General features: G+C 44.0%; 2 protein-coding genes across 4 annotated transcripts; one reads left to right on the top strand and one right to left on the bottom strand.

The window, feature by feature from the left end:
- Positions 1-1,386: 1,386 nt before the first annotated feature.
- On the bottom strand, positions 1,387-7,554 carry LOC308496513 (uncharacterized protein). The gene is made up of 3 exons (XM_081045989.1): positions 7,421-7,554; positions 2,562-2,740; positions 1,387-1,924 (listed from the first exon to the last, which is right to left on the bottom strand). The coding sequence occupies exons 1-3, from the start codon at positions 7,503-7,505 to the stop codon at positions 1,853-1,855; spliced, it is 336 nt and encodes a 111-aa protein (XP_080902115.1). The 5' UTR covers positions 7,506-7,554; the 3' UTR covers positions 1,387-1,852.
- On the top strand, positions 7,504-11,712 carry TPT1 (tumor protein, translationally-controlled 1). Of its 3 annotated transcripts, XR_013993193.1 has the most exons (7): positions 7,781-7,984; positions 8,184-8,257; positions 8,723-8,913; positions 9,319-9,424; positions 10,216-10,332; positions 11,183-11,351; positions 11,438-11,712. XR_013993193.1 is itself a non-coding variant. In XM_081045987.1 (6 exons), exons 1-6 carry the CDS (start codon positions 7,957-7,959, stop codon positions 11,183-11,185), a joined length of 519 nt encoding a protein of 172 aa, XP_080902113.1. In that variant the 5' UTR covers positions 7,504-7,956; the 3' UTR covers positions 11,186-11,386. The 3 variants fall into 3 exon arrangements, 2 of the variants coding, with proteins under 2 accessions (XP_080902113.1, XP_080902114.1); XM_081045987.1 differs by lacking the exon at positions 11,438-11,712 and having other exon boundaries at positions 7,504-7,984; positions 11,183-11,386; XM_081045988.1 differs by lacking the exons at positions 10,216-10,332; positions 11,438-11,712 and having other exon boundaries at positions 11,183-11,386.
- Positions 11,713-12,861: the final 1,149 nt, after the last annotated feature.

Genomic DNA, 12,861 nt, shown 5'->3' with positions numbered 1-12,861 from the left:
ATGGATCTCTTCTCTTCATCTGGCTGTTCATTTGTGTTCTTAAAAAATCCTTTATAATAAATCAGCAATAGTAAGTAAACTATTTTCCTGGGTTCTGGGAACTGCTCTAGCAAATGGCTGCCACGGAGGGGGTCATGGGAACCTCCAATTGTAGCCACGTCAGACAGAAGCTGCAGGTGACCCGGGGACCTACTACTTGCAATTGGCATATGAGTGAGGGGCAGTCTTGTGGGACTGAGCCCCTCACCGGTGGGATCCAGGTAGTTAAAGTGTCAGAATTGAATTGAATTACAGGACATCCAGCTGGTGGTGGAGAATTAGTCGCTATGGGGAAAAAACCCACACATCAAGTGTCGGAGGTATTGTATGTGAAGGTAAAAGAAAACGGTGTTTTTTTCCCTAGGCACCTTCACAGAACTATGAAGAGTAAGGCCACTTGGAAATGTGTTTCCTTAGCAACATCTAACCATTTGTTTCACAATGAATTCTCTTTACATTGTTATAGTTTGTGAAAATGGTTTCAGCATCTATACCTATAGTAAAGGATATACAAATAGCGTAAGACAAAAATGGGCCAATAAAAAGTTATGTTCAAATAGATTTCCATAAGTAGATTTATATTATATGTATGATATCTAGGAATGTATGTATTTTTATAATTATATTTATGTATTTAAATTATATCTACTTATACATCGGATTACACATTTTAAATATATTTTGTTTTTATTATATTTGCATCATATATATTCCTATATACATTTCTATAACTTTACTTCTTGGACTTTTGAACAAATTTTTACATATATGATATTTCAAACAGAATTAAAACTTAGCTCTAAAAGCCATTATAAATTACTATGCACTGGTGTGCCCTATGAGATCTAAAAAATTTACTTTTCCATAGTTAACATTCCAGTGACTTCTGCTAAGCCAGATTTGAAAAATAACTGTTGCCGTAACAACAGTTACTTTTTCTTCTGTTTGTCTACATAATAAATTTCAAAGATGAATTCGACCAATTAAATACTGCCTCCAAAATAGCCTGTAATTGATTTTCACTTTTTTATTAATTGCTGCCCATATCCTAATGACAAGTGTTGTGTTCACTCATTCAAAAAAGCTTAACACTGGTGTCAGAATTCAAAGCATGTAGCCACATTCAAGGAGGAATTTATTTGTTTATTCAAACAAAAGGACCCAATTGGGAGCCAGAAGTCCATAAACTTGGACCCCTCCCCTCTGCTCTCCACTAATTGTCCAAAAATGAGAAAAGTGAGGAGAATGTAATGAATTTTTCATAGAATTAAATGTATTCAATTTAGATGATTAACCATCATTCAGAGACTATGTCCTTTCATTCATGAAATGACAATGGTAGACTAATTGTGGTTGTATTTTTAATGGGCATTATTGGCAAACTTATACAGAGTTCCAAATATCTTAGGAAATGTTATTGGTGCATAAAATCCCTAAGTCTTGGAAGCACTGTACTATAATATTTAAATTTAATAATAAAAGCAACACACATGTTAAAGATTCAGAGTTCCACTGGTTATAAAATTAAAAATACAAAACTTGCTAACTCCTTTCTCCGCATTAACCCTAATCACAATTCCCATAGTAATCACTATTAATAATTTATTATGAAACTTCTGAAAAAAAATTATACATAGGCAAACACATGTATATTCTTTTCCCAAAAGGGATACTGATACTATTTGTACTACTCTATGCTTTGTTCTCATAATGAAATTTAATTATCTTCAGACCTTTTCTTTCGAAATCCGAAATTTTCTTTGCTATCCTAAAATTGCACTGGATTCCTACTATGAGCTGAATCCCATGACTGTTACGGGGAGCGGTGGGCAGAACAGCAGGGTGCACCAGGAAAGGAGGAGTAGCCCGCCGACACGTGAGTAATCTGGAAGGGAAATAAAAATAAGAATATGATGGATTACAGAATTGTACACCTGAAACCTATGTAACTTTGCCAACAGCTGTCACCTCAAACTTTCATTAATTAGAAAAAAAGTATGGAACGACTCCAATTTATCCATTTATTCATTCATTTCTATGACGACAAAGCGCTTATACATCCAATGATAATTCTGTGAAGCAACATAGGAAACCGAAGGCTAAAGTCAGCCACTACTCCATAGGCATCACGTTTCCTTCTGACTCAGTTCTGAGCTCCTTCTCTCCCCACGTGCCACAAATCATGCAAGTGCTAAGATAGCTGAGTTTGACCCTGCTTGTTCATCCAACTCCTTACCTATTTTCCGCCATAGGAAATACAAAGAATATATTTCGTAGCCACCCTTGGAACTAAAGGCTGTGTGACTAGGCCCTGGTAATAAGATAAAATTAGTGGTATGTGCAAATGGTGGGTCACGCCCCTGCAATGTCTGTTGCACCCTTTTCCCCTGGGAGGTAGAGACGCGTGATGTGATTACCTGAGTGCCTGTTGGTAGGGACCTCATGGAGATAGAGGAAAAAGTAGATTTCATTTTTATCTGACATTTTTTTCATTCATTAAAAAAAACACTTGAAGCGGTTACCTGGGGGAGTCTCGGGTTCCGGTTTCCTCCGAGAGCGCGCGCGGCGGGCGACCGAGGGGCCGTCGCTTCGCCCCGGGAGCCGAGCCTGGAGAAGCTGCGGCGGGTCCTGAGCGGCCAGGACGACGAGGAGCAGGGCCTGACTTCGCAGCACGTGCTTTTTAATGGGACCTGTGAGACAGCTGAAGAAGATGTTTGAAACAACAAGATTGCTTGCCACAATTATCATGATTTTGTGTTTCACACTTACCTTGTGTGCTGCTCTCTGGTGGCATAAGAAGGGGCTGGCCGTACTATTCTGCATATTGCAGTTCTTGTCGATGACCTGGTATAGTCTGTCATACATCCCATTTGCAAGGGACGCAGTGATTAAATGCTGTTCTTCTCTCATAAGTTGAAAATCAGAAACTCTTCAAAAAGAGCACTTGAAAATTGGTGTACTGTTTTTTTGGTGAAGTACGTTTTCCCCGGTACAGTAATCACTCCTCAAAGCACTGCAGTGACAGCTGAAGACCGTTTTGTGTACTGGTAGAACTACATGCTTGATTAAAATGCTAAGTGCTTGTCGTGCTAAATTCATTATGTCATTAATAGGCTCTTCCAAAGAGAAGATTTTAATCATTGCTAGTTAGTGATGTTTAGCCAGTTTTTAAATCTTTTCTGAACAGCATTTGAGATGTGAATATATAAGGATGCTGCGAGATATAGTCAACTTTTTGGGCTCTTTTTAAATGTCTAGATATTTTAAGTGTCTTTTTAAAAAAAATTTAAATGTGAAATTTTTTACTTTAAAAATTGCCTATTATATGTAATGAAAATAATATATAAATCTTTACAATTTTGAAATAAACCCACACTTGGAAAAAAAAAGAAAAAAGAAAAAAAGAAACACTTGAAGCAAATGAAAAATATTAGCAGTTATTTATAGTCTGTGGATCCTTGAGTAATTTTAAAATTGTATGTGTATTTTCCAATTTGAGGGACTTACAATTTCAAAACAAATTATAGCACATTTGTCAGTTGGAATATTTATAATTTAAATGGCATTTTAGATGAACAGTTAATGACATAGGAAAATAAATTTAAACATACTTGAACAGTTTTCTGATAGACCTAAGGTTAAGAACTGGGACGCTGGGGTTCCTAATTAATTAGCCTAATAATCTTTTACTAGATATTTTTTAAAACCTAGCCTAAAAATGATTAAAAGTAGTTCTAACCAAGAGATCTTTTAATTGGCTTATTCATAGATCTCTTCTCTTAGAGCAAGCTTGAAATAAAAAGTGTCCTATACTTAAAAGTCATCTGATGGGGAAGTTGCTTTAACATCAGTAGGACATGTTCCCCCCGACCCATTTTTTAAATATTGATTGAGAGAGAATATTAACATGTCAACATTAGTTATCTGTGCTTTCCTCTATGGTTTACGAATGCTCTATAAAGTGTATTATTATTTTTATAATCAGAAAAAAATCTATTTTTCAAAGTTAGAAATATTCAAATATCTAAAAACATCTTTGAGTTGATCATTTTACACTGACAAAAGATACTAGTGGATGTCAAATATTGTGTTGTTTGGTTTCCCGTATAAAAAAGGGGACTCAGGATGTTGCCAGGCGCTGCCTGCCAGGCCTTGATGTTCCCCTGCTGAGCCTAATCCATCTCACAGACCAACATCAGACACGGCCACTTTGTAACAAAAACGTGAACCTTGACCAGAGGGCTACAGTGTCAAAAATAAGTGTTTGCCAAATCTTGGGGCATATTTTTAAATTCTCCATTGAAATTGAGCAGTTGATGCTGCCAAGAAATGTATTAGAAGAGAAAATTTGCCTAAATCAATGGGTTTTAAACCTAGATCCACATGAAATGCTTCTTCCACTGGAATCCAGTACATATGCACACACATTAAATCTACAAATCATGAAACAACACTCACCTTCACTATACTGATTCTATTTTATTTCTATTTCATTTTTAATAAAGTTGGCCATTATTCACCAAATCGTTTCTCAACTGTTTGAAAAGCACTGTGATAACAGGTCTTACATATATGCTAAATCGAAGTGATGGCATTAGATTTACTCTAACAGAAATGAAGAGAACTTCATTTCATCCATTTATTCAAAACAATTATCCTGTTCTAGTCACTGGGGTACAGCAGTTAATCAAACGAAGGCCCCCACCTCACGGAGCTTACACTATAGAGCTCGGCTGTCCAATAAAGTTACTAGCCATGGGTATTTAAACGTAAATGAACCAAAATGAAATAGATGTGCACATCAGTTCCGGTCACACTGGCCACAGTTGAAGTGCTCTATAGCTGCATGTGGCTGGTGGCTACTGGGTCAGACAGAGCAGATACAGAACATTTCCGTATCACAGCAAGTTCTTGGGGATGGCTCTGCTCTAAGGGAAAGAGTGTTGTTGCCTTGCAAGTTGACTAAAGTAATGATTTGTAGGCAGAGTGTGACGTCCAGGGAAAAAGAGCCATGAGAATTCATTAACGTACCTCAAAATGAAGCGGTTCAGACCGCACACCAAGAATTGTCCAGCTTGATGGGTTGGCTCCTAATCACAATCAGTCACGATCATATACTGCATCCCAAGCCCCTCACCTAACTCCCTATCAAGCAAACCACACTTTCTGGAAGTTGGCTGACTGCATTCCACACTACATCTAACCAGCTAGGAATTCCTCATCCTACATCACTAGTATTCTCCTTTGCAAATCAGTCTTACGGGTTTGAACCTGACCCCCAGTGAGCAAAGTGAAGGCCTCTGAGAACCGACCCTTGTACTATGGGTACAGCAGACTTCTAGCTGCCTACATTCTTCCTTAGTAACAAAATCCTGATTTTATTTGGGGTGGCAATGGGCCAGTGTCACTGAGCTAGAAGACTACCGTTTGCTGCCTTCCCCACTAGTGGGGTTTCTAGAATAGCTCCTTAGAAGGGAAATACACAAGTAAAATGCACCCCTATGGTCCTTCCCCTCTTCTCGCCGCCTGCAAGATGGACGTGATGGCCGGAATTCCAGAATCTGTTGTAGACCCTATGGATGGTGGAAAAGAAAGATCCTGGGTCTCCGACACCCATGAAGCCACCATGGCTTCATAACTTTAGTCTGGACTACATACTCTTGAGTTTCTTTTATAAGGGAGAATAAACCCTCATGTGGTTAAGGCACTGTAGTGAATCTCTGACAAAATGGCAACTCCTCCATTTCTTTCCTCACATGAGGACTTGTGCCAAGAGGCTAAAATACATTGTCTTTGAAATCTCTTTAATTGCAAGAGATACCAAGTCATAGTCAGCTGTAAAATTTAGGACAATCTTAGATTTTATTAGAAATCACTGCTTTGTATGGAACGTTATAAAAAATTCAAATGATGCCTAAGTAAAAGCTAATCAGCTTAGATAAAAGCTAAATCCTTGCAATTTTTTCAGTAGCTTGCAATTAGCGACTAACTTTTCCCTATCGGCATTGCTGGTGTTCTAAGTAGGTATTTTTAAGGCACTGCACAGATTTTCCAGGCCATAGGATGGAGCTTACAAAATATCCTGAATTCAAACAAGATTTTCCTAAGATTTTATGTTTTAGGATGTCTAGTCACTGATTGCCATGAGCTTTTAAATACAAACCTGAGACAGAAATCGTGTAAGGACTAAGGTGAATTCTTTAGTGTTGTGATTGAAGAGAAGAATGTCTTTAGTTAGACATATAGCAACTGAATCCCCCGTATACTTCCAAATAACATAGATAATGGAATAGTTTCAGGAATACCTTGAAAAGTAACAAAATTTGGGAAGAATTACGCAAATTGAACCAAAATTTACTGATAACCTAGTGAGGATGTTAGGCATTTTTTTGTTACCTTAATTCCTAAACTCTTTTAACTCACAAAAATTCCACTTAATCTTAGGCTTAAAGACTTTCCCAAGGTCACAGGACTAGCAACAGATAAAGTCAAGATCTCAACCTTGAGTGCTTTGACTGTAACTTCAGTACGCCTTTGTTCCTGTGACTATTTTTATAAAACTTGAAAAAATGCTTTTAGTTGAACATAAAACTGCAGGAGTACAAGAAAACTTTGGAATGGAACAAACTCTCCGGTGTCACACTGCTATGCGCCATCGCCTCAAACCCAAGGGGACTTAAACACCGTGTTTCCCCGGAAATAAGACCTGGCCGGACCATCAGCGCTAACGCGTCTTTGGAGCAAAAATTAATATAAGACCCGGTCCTATTTTTCACTATAAGGCCGGGTCTTACATAAGACAGCGCCTTGTATTAGTTTTTGCTCCAAAAGACGCATTAGAGGTGATTGTCTAGGTCTTATTTTCCGGGAAACATGGTAGGAAAATGCAGCATTTTTTAGTATCCAGTAATTGGGGCTAAAGTCCAGATAAAACTTGGGCAGGTGGGAATCTCCACGTTTAAGTAAAACCCTCTAGCACGTGGGGCATCATTTCACCTTCATCCAATGTGACAACACAGCACCCTCCCCTTTCCCCCCAACAAAGGACACATTTCAAGACCCGGTGCAGCACAGAGGATCTTCAGCCGCCTCGGGAACCCGCAACGTTTCAAGTGGGGCCTTCCTTCCTCCCCGAGCCCCTTCCCACCGACCTCGCCGCCACGCCAGTTCCCAGGGCGCCGCCGGGACGACCCGGCGCCCGCAGCCCGACTCGGCGCCACACAAAGGCCCGCGGCCCAATGCTGACAAGTTCTCCGAGGCTCTCGGAGCTCTCCGAGGCCCTGCCCGCCTCCCCTCCGACGGCCCGCGGTCCCCCGGGCGCCGAGGGCCCGACCCTTCGTCAGGACGACGCCCCCACGACAGGGCATTCCAAGGCAGTAACCTGGAAACGGGACATTTCTGCTCCCAGAAAGGGGCGGGGGCTGGCGGCGAGCGCGGCGCGGGGCGGAAGCTTGAAGTGATGTCATCCAAGCCCCGCCCAGTCCCAGCACCGCCCGGGGCGCCCCAGCCCGGCTTCCCCGGCTCTCCCTCCGCCGGGACCGGAGCCCCTGCCCCCTCCCCTCTCCCCTCCTCCCCCCTCCCGCACTCCTCCCCCCTCCCGCACTCTCCCCCGCGCGCCCCGCGGGGCGCAGCGCTGGGTCCCCGGGCCAAGTCCCCGGATGCGCACCTCCCCCGCCCCCGGCCCGCGCTGCGGCCCCGCCCCACGCGCTCTGCGTGCCACGTCACCGCTTCCGGCGCTTCCGGAGGCGCAGCGGACGATGACGTAGGGGGACTTGCCCTCTATATGAGGTTGGGGAGCGGCTGAGTCGGCCTTTTCCGCCCGCTCCCCCCTCCCCCCGAGCGCCGCTCCGGCTGCCTCGCGCTCGCTCCGAGCTCCTGCTAAGCCAGCGCCGCCGTCGTCTCCTGCCTGCCGCCATCATGATCATCTACCGGGACCTCATCAGCCGTGAGTGGAGACTGCTGTTCCCCTAGAGCCGCCCGCAGGGGACGGGTGGGGGCGGGGAGGCGGCCGCCGCCGCTGCCGGGGGCCCGGGGGACGCCGGCGGTCTGTCCGGCAGTGGGCAGGGGCCGGGGCCCGGGGCCGGGCGGGGGCGGCGGCGCCGGGCTCCGTGCGCTCCGTGACGGCGGCCCGCGTCTCCGAGCAGATGACGAGATGTTCTCCGACATCTACAAGATCCGGGAGGTCGCGGACGGGCTGTGCCTGGAGGTGGAGGGGAAGGTGAGTGGCGCGGCCGGGGGCAGGGCCGCGCGGGCTCGGAGGGCCGCGCGGGCTCGGGTGTCCGCGCTCCCCGGCGCCGCCGCCTGGCGGGCGACGCGCCCTTTCCGGGCTCGGGCGTTTCTGGAAAAGAGGAGGCGGAGCTGAGCCCGCGGCGGGTCGTCTGCCCCCGCGGCGGGTCCTCTGCTTCCGCGCGCGCAGCCCGACACCCCGCAGGAGACTTGCGCTCGGTGGGAACGACCCCGTCTCGTCCCCGTCGGCAGGGAGTTCTGGTTGAGTCGCGGAGTTTGAGGAAAAGCGACGGGGACGTAGGCTTTGCCCCTGAAACGCTGACTTGGTTTCCCACCGCCAAGCAGGCGCGGGGTTGTCGGGACGTGAGGGCTGCACGAAGCGCTGGGACGGATTCCTGGGGGTGGGTGATGTTAAGGCCGAGGATGTCACTTGCAGCTAAACTGTGTTTCAATGCAGATGGTCAGCAGGACGGAGGGTAACATTGACGACTCGCTCATTGGTGGCAATGCCTCCGCCGAAGGCCCCGACGGCGAAGGTACCGAGAGCACGGTGGTCACTGGTGTTGACATCGTCATGAACCATCATTTGCAGGAAACCAGCTTCACGAAAGAAGCGTATAAGAAGTACATCAAGGATTACATGAAATCGTAAGTGCCACCGGCGCTCTGGGCCCATGGATGTCTGCAAGCCTGCAGGATTTAGGCATTCGCAGACTTGGAGGTTCTTGAGCAGCAGCCATACTTCTGCGAGGCCTTATCTTTTTTTATTGATGAGCTCACAGGGCTGCTTGCTTTTCTTTCTATAAATAAACTAATGTGATCATGCGGGAGCAAGCACTCAGGTTTTAGCTTCTTAGAAGAGTACTTTGGAAATAAGTTAACATGAAATGCAAAAGTGAAGTCTTGACACATCCGTCCTGTGATTTCATGATTTGCTCGGTGACAGCTGCTTGCCTTTTTCAGTGACTTTTTTGTTCTTTTGGTATTGACTTCGTGAAAAAACATTTTGCTCAGAACTCGATGAATTAACCTATTAATAAAATATTGTTTTAGAATCAAAGGGAAACTTGAAGAACAGAGACCAGAAAGAGTAAAACCTTTTATGACAGGGGCTGCAGAACAAATCAAGCATATTCTTGCTAACTTCAAAAACTACCAGGTAAATAAATACCTTAAATAGTTGAACGAAAGGATTGTACAATTTGAACTGCGAAGGCATAAAATGAGTTACTTGATGAGTCTTTGTAATTAAATTGTGGTGGTTTTCCTGGGTGTCTGAGCAGTTTGAGTACTTCATAGATTCACCTCCAGGGCTCCAGGCCATAGAAGGGAGCCTTCTCTGCACCCAAGTGTTTGCTTGTCCTGTCTTGTGATTCCAGAATCTCTCCCTATCTGAATGACGTTTATTCTTCCTCTCATGAATTACCTGTTTACCTCCTAAATGGTGTGTTTCATTGCCACTGGAGTGCTTCCTGATAGATTCCAGCTTGTCCTATTGGGCATCTTCAGTGACTTTCCTTACCTCTAGGACTGAAAGGAAAAAAAAACCTATCACAATCTGGCTCTCATTTTTCTGGCTTTCACACATCCTCTGGCCAGGAGATCCTTCCTTTCCCCATATGATGTGCTCTCATTGGCAGGAAGCCTTATGGTGCTGTGCTTGACTGTGTAAACAGGCTTGTTGGGTTTAGAATTGTATATGTGGGGCTAAGGGGAAGTTTTTAGAAAGCCTTAAGTGTTTATGTGTTTCTCTGTATTTCGGTCATTATTAGTGCTATGGACAGATGGGCAGATGTTTTATCAGTGAGTATTTTTTCTCCTAGACATCAGCTTTTGCTGAAATTCTCTTGATTGAATTATGGTGGTCTGGATCCTTTTGACTTCCGTTTGTTTTGATGTGGCATATCTGCATATAATGGTCTAATTCTGAGTATTTGTTTGCTTCCTAAGTTCTTTATTGGTGAAAACATGAATCCAGATGGCATGGTTGCTCTGCTGGACTACCGTGAGGATGGTGTGACCCCATATATGATTTTCTTTAAGGATGGTTTAGAAATGGAAAAATGTGTAAGTATAAGGAAGTGGGTGGAAATAATCAGTAATGTGAAAAAGGAGACATTGTAGGTTTGATGCTCCTGCATGCCACCGGGCTCGGTAGAATGGGCTCAGCAGTCCTTTTAGAATGGGGGGGCCAGGTCTGGTTTCTCTTTGGGTCTATCTAAAGAGGGTGTTTCACATGTAAAAGGTTTCAATGAGATAGAAAGGCTTACACTATTCATTACCCACTGAAAACTTAACTGTCAAAACCTTTTTCACTTGAGTTTACTGATATTGGCAATTGATCGTTGAAAGCTTTGATGTTACTAGCTTGTAGTAAATACTGTTTGGAACTGGCCGTTAAACTGATGCAAATCGCTTTAGTAAAATTAAGTGAGTGTCTGCTATGCATGGAACTGCTGGAAGCAGTACAGAAGTGAAAGGCATTCATTATTCTAGCTTTCGGAGGCTTTCATGTAGATGAGGAACAAGATAAATGTAAGGCCACACTAAACAGGATGAGCAGCAGCAGTGTGCAGGAAGGACAGTGCCAATGGCTGCCAAGGGAATTATTCAGAGGGTACCTGAGGTTTTTGTTGGTAGATCAAAGTGTAAATTTGTGGGACTTGGCTTAAAATGAGACTTCTAGAAATTCTGCTCCCTTTGATTTGGTAAGAATGGTTCTGCATCCACTGATAGACCTTGAACAATTGGATGTTGTTCTTTGGTTTGCACTAGGATGCAAAAGAAAAAAATCCTTGCGCTTTCTGCCTGTCTTTGTGGCGGCCCAGATTGAAGAGGGGAATACATGTGCAGTCTAGAGACTTTCGTGCTTTCTCATTGGAAAAAGGTGTTAATACAGCTTTCCTTGTTTTTACAGTAACACAGTTGGCCGTTGGGATCCATCACCTGTCATCATCACTGGCTGCTGCTTTTCATCCACACACCAGGACTAGGACAGACGGGACTGATATCATCTGGAGCTCTTCGTTTATCTTGACCTTGATTTATTTGGAGCAGAGGCAGTGTTTTTAAGAAAAACATGTCATGTAGGTTGTCTAAAAATAAAATGCATTTAAACTCATTTGAGAGAATGCCTCTTAGTTTAATACATATTTAAATCCATCCTGTGTAGCGTTCCTGGAGAAGCTAGAGCCTGGTAGACCACTACTATAAAGCGTAAGACTGTCTTCAGATAACTTCTACAGTGAAAACTACTTCTGGGACTGGAATATAAAATACAAGGATCAAAAGTCTTAATTCGGAGTTGAAGTGAAGGGAAAAGACAGACCATGCTCACAGCCAACATTGCAAGTGGATTCCTTAGACATTTCATCACCTACAAACGGAAGTAGTTAACTCTGGAAGAGATTACCAAAAGAATAAAAAGAGACTAATACAATTGGAAGCAAAGTATTGTCTCAGCTTCTTTATCAGAGATCATTAGGACCAAGTTCTAGAGAAATCTAGACATCTCCTGGAATTGTGTGATAAGCTTTTGTCAAACTCCCTGGAACAGGGTTGGCAAACTGGCTCATCCTGCCACCTTGTTTGTATGACTTGAAGGTGGTGTTTACATTTTTTAATGGTGAAAATCAAAATAGCTTATGGGATATGAAACAGGAAATCCAATTTGTGTCCCTCTGTATTGGGACACTGCCATATTCACTTATGTATGGGTTGACTGGCTCTGGCGCTGTAAGAGCTGAGAGGAGTGACAGACCTTTAGGCCTATAAATCCTAAAACGTGTGGCCCTTCCCAGGAAAGGGGGATGATTTTAAAGATGAGATTGTAGATGCAATGTGAGGTGGCTGATGGGCAGAGGAAAAGGCAACTGGCGGTCCGTATTGTATTTGGAAAGGCTGTGCGTGTGGGAAGATGAAAACGCATCTTTGACAGACCTGGAGCAGTTACTGTCTGCTGCTGAGGTCCCAGTACAGATGCAAGAAAAAGCGTCCTCGCGCTTTCTGTCTGTCTCGTTGTGGCAGCCAAGATTGAATGGGGGAATACAAGTGAAAAAGCATGGGTGTTTACAAACTACCTTGTGAATAGTTGAATAACCTGTTTTACTCCAAAGAATCTAAAAGAGGAGTTTGCAGGAGAAGTTTGGAAAGTATTTCCCTCCACCTATGTCTCCTGGTTAAAACTGAAGGCAAGCCAGTGGCTCTTTGACCTGGTCCTGTGAGGTGAACCCAGGGTGCACAGTGTGGCTGTCGTGTGACTTCCACGTCCACAGCGTGCTTCAGCATTTGAGACATGCTAAGCGGGGTGGTGGTGCCCCCTGGTGACTAGAAGCAAAGCCAGGTATGGAAACTCCAGTCAAGCTGCTTTAAGAATAGCATTTTGATTTGATGAGATCGTAGGGAAAGTGGCAGTCGCTAACGAAGGAGGCCACCCACCTGCCCTGTGAAACGTCAGTGAGATGACTTTCAGGCAATGGTCAAAGCTGAAAAGAACCTGACATCGTAAGGTGGCCATGGGAAGGGGAGAACAGGAGGAACTAGGAAATGAGTTCACGTAGTTGCCCGAGAAGGCTGCTTGTGGCTAGTCGCTCCCAG

This window comes from Rhinolophus hipposideros (genome assembly GCF_964194185.1).
Source record: "Rhinolophus hipposideros genome assembly, chromosome: 4".
Taxonomy (NCBI): Eukaryota; Metazoa; Chordata; class Mammalia; order Chiroptera; family Rhinolophidae; genus Rhinolophus; species Rhinolophus hipposideros.
This window is presented reverse-complemented; position numbering and strand designations above follow the sequence as displayed.

Excerpts from the sequence above, each read along its gene's own strand:
- TPT1 (XM_081045987.1), top strand. The coding sequence starts at position 7,957 with ATGATCATCTACCGGGACCTCATCAGCC. Across the intron at positions 8,914-9,318 it reads ATCAAGGATTACATGAAATC|AATCAAAGGGAAACTTGAAG; the intron begins GTAAGTGCCACC and ends ATATTGTTTTAG. Across the intron at positions 9,425-10,215 it reads CTAACTTCAAAAACTACCAG|TTCTTTATTGGTGAAAACAT; the intron begins GTAAATAAATAC and ends TTGCTTCCTAAG.
- LOC308496513 (XM_081045989.1), bottom strand. The coding sequence starts at position 7,505 with ATGACATCACTTCAAGCTTCCGCCCCGCGCCGCGCTCGCCGCCAGCCC. Across the intron at positions 2,741-7,420 it reads CAGAAATGTCCCGTTTCCAG|CTGTCTCACAGGTCCCATTA; the intron begins GTTACTGCCTTG and ends CATCTTCTTCAG. Across the intron at positions 1,925-2,561 it reads GGAACCCGAGACTCCCCCAG|ATTACTCACGTGTCGGCGGG; the intron begins GTAACCGCTTCA and ends TTTCCCTTCCAG.